Below are 14,891 nucleotides of genomic sequence, written 5' to 3'. Positions count from 1 at the left end.
AATGCAAAACCAGTGTAGCAGAATCTCTGACCTCTTCCAATCTAATGGGAACCTCCAAGGCCAAAGATAGCTGACATCCTTCAATAAGTGGTGGGTTGTGAAGCATAGTGGGTGAAAAGGTGGTAAAAGTCATTGGGCACCAGACACTTCTTGGATGTAAAAAAGGTTTTGCTTCTTTGACAGTCCTTTTATATTTTGTAGGTGAAAGAGGGTTAGGGCCAGGACACCCTTAAGTAGTTGCAATTTCAAATGGCAGACTCCGAGACTTTAATAGGAGAACAGCCGTACAGGGAAAGGCCCCAGCAAGGTGCCACTTCTGAACGTGCAGGATTGCTGTCTCCTATGGCAACAGTACTTAAACATTTCCTAACTTAAAGTAACAGTTTTCTCTGCTATACTACAACTTCTTCTTGTAGTTCTTCAGCCCCTTGAGCTCCTGGTCTTTCACTGGACCCTCTGATTCACTAACTCTGAATCCCATGAGCTCCTCAAGGCTTTTGCGGTGGTATCTCCCTCAAGCGTCACTCACGCTTCTCTGCTGGGTCCCTAGCTTGGCACTTCGGATACCTTCAAGCTTCACCCCCGCTGACTGGCTCAGTCCCTGGCTTGACACACAAGGCTGCTCTACAAGTGTCACCTCCGCTGGTTGGGTCCCTGACTTGCTCACCGCCTGAAGTTTCCCAATTCTCCACCATGCCGTTCGGTGAGAATACTGCTCCGGTACTTGCTTCAGTTACTCACTGTGGTCCCTGGTAAAGGTGGTTGGTCCCTTCGTGGAGACATCCCTTCTACCTCTGACCATGACAGGTTCTCCGGCCAGCAGAACCGTCACTTCTGGTTGGACTCCAAGCCGCAGTCCCAACCCTGCGCTGCCCTCTTACTTCTGGATAGGCCCTCACACAACTTGGCAGCCAGATGCCCCCGGGATAGGCCCAATCTCTGGCCTAGCAGCCTGGGGTGTACGACACACGTCCACCCAGACAGCGGTCCGGGTGGCACACAAGAGCCTGGATCACCTGACCTCATCTGAATATATAGGCTCTCCCAGAAGGCCAAGGGATTCAACAAAATTCCTGCCCATTGGCTGAGACACCTCATATACCCATAACCTGACCTTGAGTTGTCCTTCTCAATCTAATACCTCCAAGTGCCCGGCCACCTGGTGGTAGAAGAGGAAAGTACAACCAGGCCAAACTTAGGGAGAAGTCAATGGATCCCTAGTAATTAACTACAGTAGCTACTCCAGACAAAGAACTTAGCGAGAAGCTCCCTGACTAAACCCCAGGGCGCTACACCAGGGATATTGGAGGCCAAGAGCTTCTGAAACATTCTCATCTACACAATGCAAAACCAGGGATATCAGAGGCCAAGAGCTTCGGATACATTCTCATCTAGATGAGGCAAAACCACCAAAAAAGTAAAAAAACGCATTTCCCTACATATTTGACCCCAACCTTAACTTACCTCTTCCCAAAACCTAGCCCATCTATGTTAAACTTATTACCCAATCCCAATACATATCCGGACACTTCCCCCCCTTAATCATCATAACCAACCATTCATCGAATGCTTCTCAATAAAACACTCAACTTCCCTTTTTAGCAGCAAAAAAGTGTCCTCATAGCCACACACTACTTTGAGGAGTGTTTACCCCCCACCTCCCAATCCAACTACTTTGCTGAATACTTGCAGAGATTATAAAGTCTCTGCACAACAATCCGCTTCTATCAGATCCTTCTCACAGGGGGGTGTTGGGTGGAGGAGAGAAGAGCCGGAATGAAGATGGTTCTTCTCAGTGCAGATTTCCAGCTTCTCCAGGAAATGTCAGGAAAGGTAGGAAGCGATGACTATGATGTCACACAGCTGAGCAAAGCCAGAAGGGGCATTTATTAGTGAGGGGGTGCTTCCCTTGGCCTTAGTTTGATATGTAATGCAGTAAATTGTTAGCTCTTGTGGGCAGAGCCGAATTTAGACCTTGGGGGACCCAGGGCACTTCCAGTTCAGGGGCCCCTTAACATAGACATTAAATTAAAGTTAACTGAATAGAATGATAAATCGCATTTGTTCTAAAAGCCATAAGTTAGGTTCTGAAGAAGACACTTCTCTGATTATTTTTTCTCAATTTTAATGACTGTAAGAATTCATATTACACGGGTGATTGGATCTGCCCAGTCATACATCACGCTACAATATGTATGGAAAGTCTTTCTTCCTGCACTCAGCATCTGCACAATCTTTACCTAACTTGTCACACCGTATCGTGGGAAGCACATGGCTCTGGACAGCCAAGGCACAGAGCATTTAGACTCCATTCACATTTGTGCGACTTTGGACACTTAAAGTTGCAGGACAAGTTGTAGCCCATTGTGTTCTATGACATCTGATTGAATCTATGCAGAAGGAATTGATGGTGGGAATTAATGGTGGGAAATGATGGGTGAAGCTGATGGGGGGAAATAATGGTGGGAATTGACCGTGGGAATTGATGGTGGGAAATGATGGGAGCTGATGGTGGGAAATGATGATGGGAATTGACAGTGGGAATTGATGGTGGGAAATGATGGTGAGAATTAATGGTGGGAAATGATGGTGGGAACTGATGGTGGGAGTTGATGGTGGGAAATGATGATGGGAACTGATGGTGGGAAATGATGGTGGGAATTAATGGTGGGAATTGACCATGGGAATTGAAGGTGGGAATTGATGGTGGGAAATGATGGTGGGAAATGATGGTGGGAAATGATGATGGGAATTGACCGTGGGAATTGATGATGGAAAATTATGGTGGGAATTGATGGTGGGAAATGGTGGTGGGAAATGATGGTGGGAAATGATGGTGGGAAATGATGGTGGGAAATGATGATGGGAAATGATGGTGGAAATTGATGGTGGGAATTGATGGTGGGAATTAATGGTGGGAAATTATGGTGAGAATAAATGGTGGGAAATGATGGTGAGAAATGATGGTGGGAATTAATGGTAGGAAATGATTTTGGGAACTGATGGTGGGAACTGATGGTGGGAACTGATGGTGGGAAATGATGGTGGGAAATGATGGTGGGAATTGATGGTGGGAATTAATGGTGGGAAATTATGGTGAGAATTGATGGTGGGAAAGATGGTGGGAATTGACCATGGGAATTGAAGGTGGGAAATGATGGTGGGAAATGATGGGCCCGGTTCCACTGCGCCTTCCTGTATCATTGGGTTCACAGACTGCACCCTTGGAGGGTTAATTACCGACATGTGCCCTCTTTTTGGGAGTGGCCCATATGCTCTGTGCTAATTGTTCCCAATGATTTTTAGAGCTCTATCACTCTGAGGGATCAGTTCCTGTGTCATTGAGATTCTTTCTCTTTGTACCTCCCCCTCCCAGGAAGGCCCCTCACATAAACATCATCATTTGGCTCCCTAGTGAATCTTGGAGATCATCTGCCCGGCAATTCACAATATTCATCATCATGGACTGGTATGGCAAACTCACCCCATGCGGCGGGTACGTCAGCCACCCCCAGTCTCCCGGAATTGTAGACGTATCCAATAGATTGACTGGAAGAAGAAAGAGATCTCCATCAGATGACAATTGCTGACACAAACATGTCATAGAAAATACAACAGAATAGAAGAAAGATGACAATTAAACTGACCAATCACCTCATCGCCACCGTTATATAATGTTGGCCCTTGAATCCGGAAAATTAAGGGGGAACGCTGCGATAACCTCCCCCCGATCCACAATGGCCAATCCCATTAGAGCTCCACAGATCACTGATTGTCAAATATAAAAGATACCCTCCGAATCCTGACACCTAAAAACGTTCAGTGTCTGTGCTTGGACTGCTAGAAGAGAGATAGTGAGATGGGGTGCCATGTGTGTACCCCACTACTGACAGCTATAAAGGAAGAGCGGCCACAACTCCGGCTTGAATTCTTTTACACGTCTTTGGCTGTTAGACCTGAAGTCAACACAAAGGGGAAGATTTACTAAAACCGGAGCGCTCAGAATCTGGTGCAGCTCTGCATGGGAGCCAATCAGCTTCAAACTTCAGCTTCTTCAATTAAGCTTTACCAATAAAGCTAGGAAGCTGATTGGTTACTGTGCAGAGCCAGATTCTGTGTGCTCCAGTTTTAGAAAATCAGTCCCAAAGTATTTAGATACAAGAAGCATGTCTGCCACAGCCCCGGTTACCCCGACAATTACACATGAATACATCCCTACTTTTCTTTAGGATGTCTTTAAAAGAAGAACAAAAATGTTACTTATGGTTGGATGAAGGTCCAGTGTAGAGGAATACACAAGGTGGTTATAAAGTCTATACATCGAACGAAAGAGGGACAATAGAGCAGGAAAGAGAAATCCCAAATTCCTGAAGACAGAATCCTGCTACTGGAAGCTGAGCCAGCATGAGGCAGTCCGGGGGGCGCCCCGTCCCAGATAAACAAAGATGTCAGATGACTGCACCCCCCAACATAAGACAAGAAAAATCCATAACACACAAAAGTACCGACAGGGGAGGGAAGAGCTTGACGCGTTTCACATTGAAAAGCTCCTTTCTCAAAACCAAAATGACATACAGTACATGGAGATCATATCCCCCTTATGTATTTATACATGGAGATCATATCCCCCCTTATGTATTTATACATGGAGATCATATCCCCCCTTATGTATTTATACATGGAGATCATATCCCCCTTATGTAGTTATACACGGAGATCATATCCCCCCTTATGTATTTATACATGGAGATCATATCCCCCTTATGTATTTATACATGGAGATCATATCCCCCCTTATGTAGTTATACATGGAGATCATATCCCCCCTTATGTATTTATACATGGAGATCATATCCCCCTTATATAGTTATACATGGAGATCATATCCCCCCTTATGTATTTATACATGGAGATCATATCCCCCCTTATGTATTTATACATGGAGAATTGGAGATCATATCCCCCTTTTGTTTTTATACATGGAGATCATATCCCCCCCTTGTGTATTTATACATGGAGATCGTATCCCCCTTATGTATTTATATATGGAGATAATATCCCCCTTATGTATTTATATATGGAGATCATAACCCCCTTATGTATTTATACATGGAGATCATATCCCCCCTTATGTATTTATACATGGAGATCATATCCCCCTTATGTATTTATACATGGTGATCATATCCCCCCTTATGTATTTATATATGGAGATCATATCCCCCTTATGTATTTATACATGGAGATCATATCCCCCTTATGTATTTATACATGGTGATCATATCCCCCCTTATGTATTTATACATGGAGATCATATCCCCCTTATATATTTATACATGGAGATCATATCCCCCTTATATATTTACACATGGTGATCATATCCCCCTTATGTATTTATATATGGAGATCATATCCCCCTTATGTATTTATACATGGAGATCATATCCACCTTATGTATTTATATATGGAGATCATATCCCCTCTTATGTATTTATACATGGAGATCATATCCCCCTTATGTATTTATACATGGAGATCATATCCCCCTTATATATTTATACATGGAGATCATATCCCTCCTTATGTATTTATACATGGAGATCATATCCCCCTTATATATTTATACATGGAGATCATATCCCCCTTATATATTTATACATGGAGATCATATCCCCCCTTATGTATTTATACATGGAGATCATATCCCCCTTATATATTTATACATGGAGATCATATCCCCCTTATGTAGTTATACATGGAGTTCATATCTCCCCTTATGTATTTATACATGGAGATCATATCCCCCCTTATGTAGTTATACATGGAGATCATATCCCCCCTTATGTATTTATACATGGAGATCATATCCCCCCTTATGTATTTATACATGGAGATCATATCCCCCTTATGTATTTATACATGGAGATCATATCCCCCTTATATATTTATACATGGAGATCATATCCCCCTTATATATTTATACTGTACATGGAGATCATATCCCCCCTTATGTAGTTATACATGGAGATCATATCCCCCTTATATATTTATACATGGAGATCATATCCCCCTTATGTATTTATACATGGAGATCATATTCCCCTTATATATTTATACATGGAGATCATATCCCCCTTATATATTTATACATGGAGATCATATCCCCCTTATATATTTATACATGGAGATCATATCCCCCTTATATATTTATACATGGAGATCATATCCCCCCTTATGTAGTTATACATGGAGTTCATATCTCCCCTTATGTATTTATACATAGTGATCATATCCCCCCTTATGTATTAATACATGGAGATCATATCCCCCCTTATGTATTATACATGGAGATCATATCCCCCCTTATGTATTATACATGGAGATCATATCCCCCCTTATGTATTTATACATGGAGATCATATCCCCCCTTATGTATTATACATGGAGATCATATCCCCCCTTATGTATTTATACATGGAGATCATATCCCCCCTTATGTATTATACATGGAGATCATATCCCCCCTTATGTATTATACATGGAGATCATATCCCCCCTTATGTATTTATACATGGAGATCATATCCCCCTTATGTATTATACATGGAGATCATATCCCCCCTTATGTATTTATACATGGAGATCATATCCCCCCTTATGTATTTATACATGGAGATCATATCCCCCCTTATGTATTTATACATGGAGATCATATCCCCCCTTATGTATTTATACATGGAGATCATATCCCCCTTATGTATTTATACATGGAGATCATATCCCCCCCTTATATATTTATACATGGAGATCATATCCCCCCTTATGTATTTATACACGGAGATCATATCCCCCCTTATGTATTTATACATGGAGATCATATTCCCCCCTTATATATTTATACATGGAGATCATATCCCCCTTATGTATTTATACACGGAGATCATATCCCCCCTTATGTATTTATACATGGAGATCATATCCCCCCTTATGTATTTATACATGGAGATCATATCCCCCTTATGTATTTATACATGGAGATCATATCCCCCTTTATGTATTTATACACGGAGATCATATCCCCCCCTTATGTATTTATACATGGAGATCATATCCCCCCTTATATATTTATACATGGAGATCATATCCCCCTTATTTATTTATACATGGAGATCATATCCCCCTTATTTATTTATACATGGAGATCATATCCCCCCTTATGTATTTATACACGGAAATCATATCCCCCTTTTGTATTTATACATGGAGATCATATCCCCCCTTGTGTATTTATACATGGAGATCATATCCCCCCTTGTGTATTTATACATGGAGATCATATCCCCTTTATGTATTTATACATGGAGATCATATCCCCCTTATGTATTTATACATGGAGATCATATCCCCCCTTATGTATTTATACATGGAGATAATATCCCCCCTTTTGTATTTATACATGGAGATCATACCCCCCCTTATGTATTTATACATGGAGATCATATCCCTCCTTATGTATTATACATGGAGATCATATCCCCCCTTATGTATTTATACATGGAGATCATATCCCCCCTTATGTATTTATACATGGAGATCATATCCCCCCTTATGTATTTATACATGGAGATCATATCCCCCCTTATGTATTATACATGGAGATCATATCCCCCCTTATGTATTTATATATGGAGATCATATCCCCCCTTATGTATTTATACATGGAGATCATATCTCCCTTATGTATTTATACATGGAGATCATATCCCCCTTATTTATTTATACATGGAGATCATATCCCCCCTTATGTATTTATACATGGAGATCATATCCCCCCTTATGTATTTATACATGGAGATCATATCCCCCTTTATATATTTATACATGGAGATCATATCCCCCCTTGTGTATTTATACATGGAGATCATATCCCCCCTTATGTATTTATACACGGAGATCATATCCCCCCTTTTGTATTTATACATGGAGATCATATCCCCCCTTGTGTATTTATACATGGAGATCATATCCCCCCCTTATGTATTTATACATGGAGATCATATCCCCCCTTATGTATTTATACATGGAGATCATATCCCCCTTATGTATTTATACATGGAGATCATATCCCCCCTTATGTATTTATACATGGAGATCATATCCTCCCCTTATGTATTTATACATGGAGATCATATCCCCCTTATGTATTTATACATGGAGATCATATCCTCCTTTATATATTTATACATGGAGATCATATCCCCCTTATGTATTTATACATGGAGATCATATCCCCCTTATGTATTTATACATGGAGATCATATCCCCCCTTATGTATTTATACATGGAGATCATATCCTCCCCTTATGTATTTATACATGGAGATCATATCCCCCTTATGTATTTATACATGGAGATCATATCCCCCTTATGTATTTATACATGGAGATCATATCCTCCTTTATATATTTATACATGGAGATCATATCCCCATTATGTATTTATACATGGAGATCATATCCCCCCTTATGTATTTATACATGGAGATCATATCCCCCTTATGTATTTATACATGGAGATCATATCCTCCCTTATGTATTTATACATGGAGATCATATCCCTCCTTATGTATTTATACATGGAGATCATACCCCCCTTTATATATTTATACATGGAGATCATATCCCCCCTTATGTATTTATACATAGAGATCATATCCCCCCTTGTGTATTTATACATGGAGATCATATCCCCCCTTATGTATTTATACACGGAGATCATATCCCCCCTTTTGTATTTACACATGGAGATCATATCCCCCCTTGTGTATTTATACATGGAGATCATATCCCCCCTTATGTATTTATACATGGAGATCATATCCCCCCTTATGTATTTATACACGGAGATCATATCCCCCCTTATGTATTTATACATGGAGATCATATCCCCCCTTATGTATTTATACATGGAGATCATATCCCCCTTTATATATTTATACATGGAGATCATATCCCCCCTTATGTATTTATACATAGAGATCATATCCCCCCTTGTGTATTTATACATGGAGATCATATCCCCCCTTATGTATTTATACACGGAGATCATATCCCCCCTTTTGTATTTATACATGGAGATCATATCCCCCCTTGTGTATTTATACATGGAGATCATATCCCCCCTTATGTATTTATACATGGAGATCATATCCCCCCTTATGTATTTATACATGGAGATCATATCCCCCCTTATGTATTTATACATAGAGATCATATCCCCCCTTATGTATTTATACATGGAGATCATATCCCCCTTATATATTTATACATGGAGATCATATCCCCCCTTATGTATTTATACATGGAGATCATATCCCCCCCTTATGTATTTATACATGGAGATCATATCCCCCTTATGTATTATACATGGAGATCATATCCCCCCTTATATATTTATACATGGAGATCATATCCCCCTTATGTATTTATACATGGAGATCATATTCCCCTCTTATGTATTTATACACGGAGATCATATCCCCCCTTATATAGTTATACATGGAGATCATATCCCCCTTATGTATTTATACATGGAGATCATATCCCCCCCTTATGTATTTATACATGGAGATCATATCCCCCCTTATGTATTTATACACGGAGATCATATCCCCCCTTATGTATTTATACATGGAGATCATATCCCCCCTTATATAGTTATACATGGAGATCATATCCCCCTTATGTATTTATACATGGAGATCATATCCCCCCTTATATAGTTATACATGGAGATCATATCCCCCTTATGTATTTATACACGGAGATCATATCCCCCCCTTATGTATTTATACATGGAGATCATATCCCCCCTTATGTATTTATACATGGAGATCATATCCCCCCTTATGTATTTATACATGGAGATCATATCCCCCCTTTTGTATTTATACATGGAGATCATATCCCCCCCTTGTGTATTTATACATGGAGATCATATCCCCCCTTATGTATTTATATATGGAGATAATATCCTCCTTATGTATTTATACATGGAGATCATATCCCCCCTTATGTATTTATATATGGAGATCATATCCCCCTTATATATTTATACATGGAGATCATATCCCCCCTTATGTATTTATACATGGAGATCATATCCCCCTTATGTATTTATACATGGAGATCATATCCCCCTTATGTATTTATACATGGAGATCATATCCCCCTTATGTATTTATACATGGAGATCATATCCCCCTTATGTATTTATACATGGAGATCATATCCCCCTTATGTATTTATACATGGAGATCATATCCCCCTTATGTATTTATACATGGAGATCATATCCCCCCTCATGTATTTATACATGGAGATCATATCCCCCCTCATGTATTTATACATGGAGATCATATCCCCCCTTATGTATTTATACATGGAGATCATATCCCCCTTATGTATTTATACATGGAGATCATATCCCCCCTTGTGTATTTATACATGGAGATCATATCCCCCTTATATATTTATACATGGAGATCATATCCCCCCTTATGTATTTATACATGGAGATCATATCCCCCTTATGTATTTATACATGGAGATCATATCCCCCCTTATGTATTTATACATGGAGATCATATCCCCCCTCATGTATTTATACATGGAGATCATATCCCCCTTATATATTTATACATGGAGATCATATCCCCCTTATGTAGTTATACACGGAGATCATATCCCCCCTTATTTATTTATACATGGAGATCATATCCCCCTTATGTATTTATACATGGCGATCATATCCCCCCTTATGTAGTTATACATGGAGATCATATCCCCCCTTATGTATTTATACATGGAGATCATATCCCCCCTTATGTATTTATACATGGAGATCATATCCCCCCTTTTGTTTTTATACATGGAGATCATATCCCCCCCTTGTGTATTTATACATGGAGATCATATCCCCCTTATGTATTTATATATGGAGATAATATCCCCCTTATGTATTTATACATGGAGATCATATCCCCCCTTATGTATTTATACATGGAGATCATATCCCCCCTTTTGTTTTTATACATGGAGATCATATCCCCCCTTGTGTATTTATACATGGAGATCATATCCCCCTTATGTATTTATATATGGAGATCATATCCCCCTTATGTATTTATACATGGAGATCATATCCCCCCTTATGTATTTATACATGGAGATCATATCCCCATTATGTATTTATACATGGAGATCATATCCCCCCTTATGTATTTATACATGGAGATCATATCCCCCCTTATGTATTTATACATGGAGATCATATCCCCCTTATATATTTATACATGGAGATCATATCCCCCTTATGTATTTATACATGGAGATCATATCCCCCCTTTTGTCTTTATACATGGAGATCATATCCCCCTTATGTATTTATACATGGAGATCATATCCCCCCTTATGTATTTATACATGGAGATCATATCCCCCCTTATGTATTTATACATGGTGATCATATCCCCCCTTATGTATTTATACATGGAGATCATATCCCCCTTATGTATTTATACATGGAGATCATATCCCCCCTTATGTAGTTATACATGGAGATCATATCCTCCCTTATATATTTATACATGGAGATCATATCCCCCCTTATGTATTTATACATGGAGATCATATCCCCCCCTTTTGTATTTATACATGGAGATCATATCCCCCCTTATGTAGTTATACATGGAGATCATATCCTTCCTTTATATATTTATACATGGAGATCATACCCCCCCTTATGTATTTATACATGGAGATCATATCCCCCTTATGTATTTATACATGGAGATCATATCCCCCTTATGTATTTATACATGGAGATCATATCCCCCTTATGTATTTATACATGGAGATCATATCCCCCTTATGTATTTATACATGGAGATCATATCCCCCTTATGTATTTATACATGGAGATCATACCCCCCCTTATGTATTTATATATGGAGATCATATCCCCCCTTATGTATTTATACATTGAGATCATATCCCCCCTTATGTATTTATACATGGTGATCATATCCCCCTTATGTATTTATACATGGTGATCATATCCCCCCTTTTGTATTTATACATGGAGATCATATCCCCCTTATGTATTTATACATGGTGATCATATCCCCCCTTATGTATTTATACATGAAGATCATATCCCCCCTTATTTATTTATACATGGAGATCATATCCCCCTTATGTATTTATACATGGAGATCATATCCCCCTTATGTATTTATACATGGAGATCATACCCCCCCTTATGTATTTATATATGGAGATCATATCCCCCCTTATGTATTATACATGGAGATCATATCCCCCTTATATATTTATACATGGAGATCATATCCCCCTTATGTATTTATATATGGAGATCATATCCCCCTTTTGTATTTATACATGGAGATCATATCTCCCCTTATGTATTTATACATGGAGATCATACCCCCCTTATGTATTTATATATGGAGATCATATCCCCCCTTATGTATTTATACATGGAGATCATATCCCCCCTTATGTATTATACATGGAGATCATATCCCCCCTTATGTATTTATACATGGAGTTCATATCCCCCCTTATGTATTTATACATGGAGATCATATCCCCCCTTATGTATTTATACATAGTGATCATATCCCCCCTTATGTATTTATACATGGAGATCATATCCCCCCTTATGTATTTATACATGGAGATCATACCCCCCCTTATATATTTATACACGGAGATCATATCCCCCTTATGTATTTATAAATGGTGATCATATCCCCCTTATATATTTATACATGGAGATCATATCCCCCCCTTATGTATTTATACATGGAGATCATATCCCCCTTATGTATTTATACATGGAGATCATATCCCCCTTATGTATTTATACATAGTGATCATATCCCCCCTTATGTATTTATACATGGAGATCATATCCCCCCTTATGTATTTATACATGGAGATCATATCCCCCCTTATGTATTTATACATGGAGATCATATCCCCCCCTTATTTATACATGGAGATCATATCCCCCCTTATTTATACATGGAGATCATATCCCCCCCTTATTTATACATAGAGATCATATCCCCCTTATGTATTTATAAATGGTGATCATATCCCTCCTTATATATTTATACATGGAGATCATATCCCCCTTATATATTTATACATGGTGATCATATCCCTCCTTATATATTTATACATGGTGATCATATCCCCCTTATGTATTTATACATGGAGATCATATCCCTCTTGTGTATTTATACATGGAAATCATATCCCCCTTATGTATTTATACATGGAGATCATATCCCCCTTATGTATTTATACATGGAGATCATATCCCCCCTTATGTATTTATACATGGAGATCATATCCCCCCTTATGTATTTATACATGGAGATCATATCCCCCTTATGTATTTATACATGGAGATCATATCCCCCTTATGTATTTATACATGGAGATCATATCCCCCTTATGTATTTATACATGGAGATCATATCCCCCCTTCTCGTAATTCTCGTATGTCAGAATATAAATTCACATGTAATGTTTTATATTTGATTTCTATCTTCAATCGACAACATCACTGATTAACCACTTCAGCCCCAGAACGATTTACCCCCTAATGACCAGGCCATTTTTTGCGATTCGGCACTGCATCACTTTAAGTGACAATTGCACGGTCATGTGACGTTGTACCCAAACAAAATTGACGTCCTTTATCTCCCACAAATAGAGATTTCTTTTGGTGGGATTTTATCATCTCTGCAGTTTTTAATTTTTGCGCTATAAACTAAAAAATACCAACAATTTTGGACAAAAAACATTTTTTTTACTTTCTGCTTTTAAACATATCCCAAAAATTTTTAAAAAATGTATTCCTCAGTTCAGGCCAATATCTATTCTTCTACAAGTTCTTTTATATTGATTGGTTTGTCGCACCTACAAACTATGGGAAAAGATTTAGGGACTTTTATTTTTTTTAATCTTTTTACCAGTAATGGCGGCGATCTGTGATTTGTACACTTTTTGGGGACCAGTGACATTATTACTTTGATCAATGTATAAATGACCCTGGCAGGGAAGGGGTTAACACTAGAGGGCGATCAAGGTGTTAAGTGTGTTCTAACTGTGTGGGGGATGGGCTCACTGGGAACAGCAGATGTCCATGATGTCTCCTGCCAGAATGGGGATCAGCCTTATTTACGTAGACAGATCCCCGTTCTGCCTTTGTATACCACCATCATGGGTCACCGGTGAACATCGAGTCCGCGGAACCCACGGCGTGCAGCGGGCATGCGCTCACAGTGTCACATGCTTGGACCGCTGTACGGGTGCAGTGGTTTGTGATATCGAGCCAACCTGCCGCTGTATATATACAATGACTGATTGGCAAGTGCTTAAATGAAAACCAAAGGATCTGGTATTTTATGAGAAACATTTTTGTGCTTGTCCCATCAGATAATATCAGATGAACTGCCATGATCGAAAGCTCTGTACTAACCATTAGATTATCATACGATCGTTACGGGCCATTATCTCCCCAATGCAGAACTTTACATTTATCAACATTAAACCTTGGGGTACCCCACTAATAACACTAAAACTTGGGATACCCCACTAATAGCACTGAACCTTGGGGTACCCCACTAATAACACTGAACCTTGGGGTACCCCACTAATAACACTAAACCTTGGGGTACCCCACTAATAACACTGTACCTTGGGGTACCCCACTAATAACACTGAACCTTGGGGTACCCCACTAATAACACTAAACCTTGGGGTACCCCACTAATAACACTGAACCTTGGGGTAC

General features: G+C 39.2%; 1 protein-coding gene across 1 annotated transcript in view; it reads right to left on the bottom strand.

Annotated features, from left to right (window-relative positions):
* Window positions 1–14,891, bottom strand: part of EPHA8 (EPH receptor A8) — a 158,759-nt gene that overhangs the window by 115,617 nt on the left and 28,251 nt on the right. The window contains exon 2 of the mRNA XM_073601410.1: window positions 3,485–3,549. Within this exon, the coding sequence (XP_073457511.1) occupies window positions 3,485–3,549 (65 nt within the window). The remainder of the gene's footprint in view (window positions 1–3,484; window positions 3,550–14,891) is intronic.

The sequence above is a fragment of the Aquarana catesbeiana genome, linkage group LG10 (assembly GCF_042186555.1).
Source record: "Aquarana catesbeiana isolate 2022-GZ linkage group LG10, ASM4218655v1, whole genome shotgun sequence".
In the NCBI taxonomy this organism is placed as follows: domain Eukaryota; kingdom Metazoa; phylum Chordata; class Amphibia; order Anura; family Ranidae; genus Aquarana; species Aquarana catesbeiana.
This window is presented reverse-complemented; position numbering and strand designations above follow the sequence as displayed.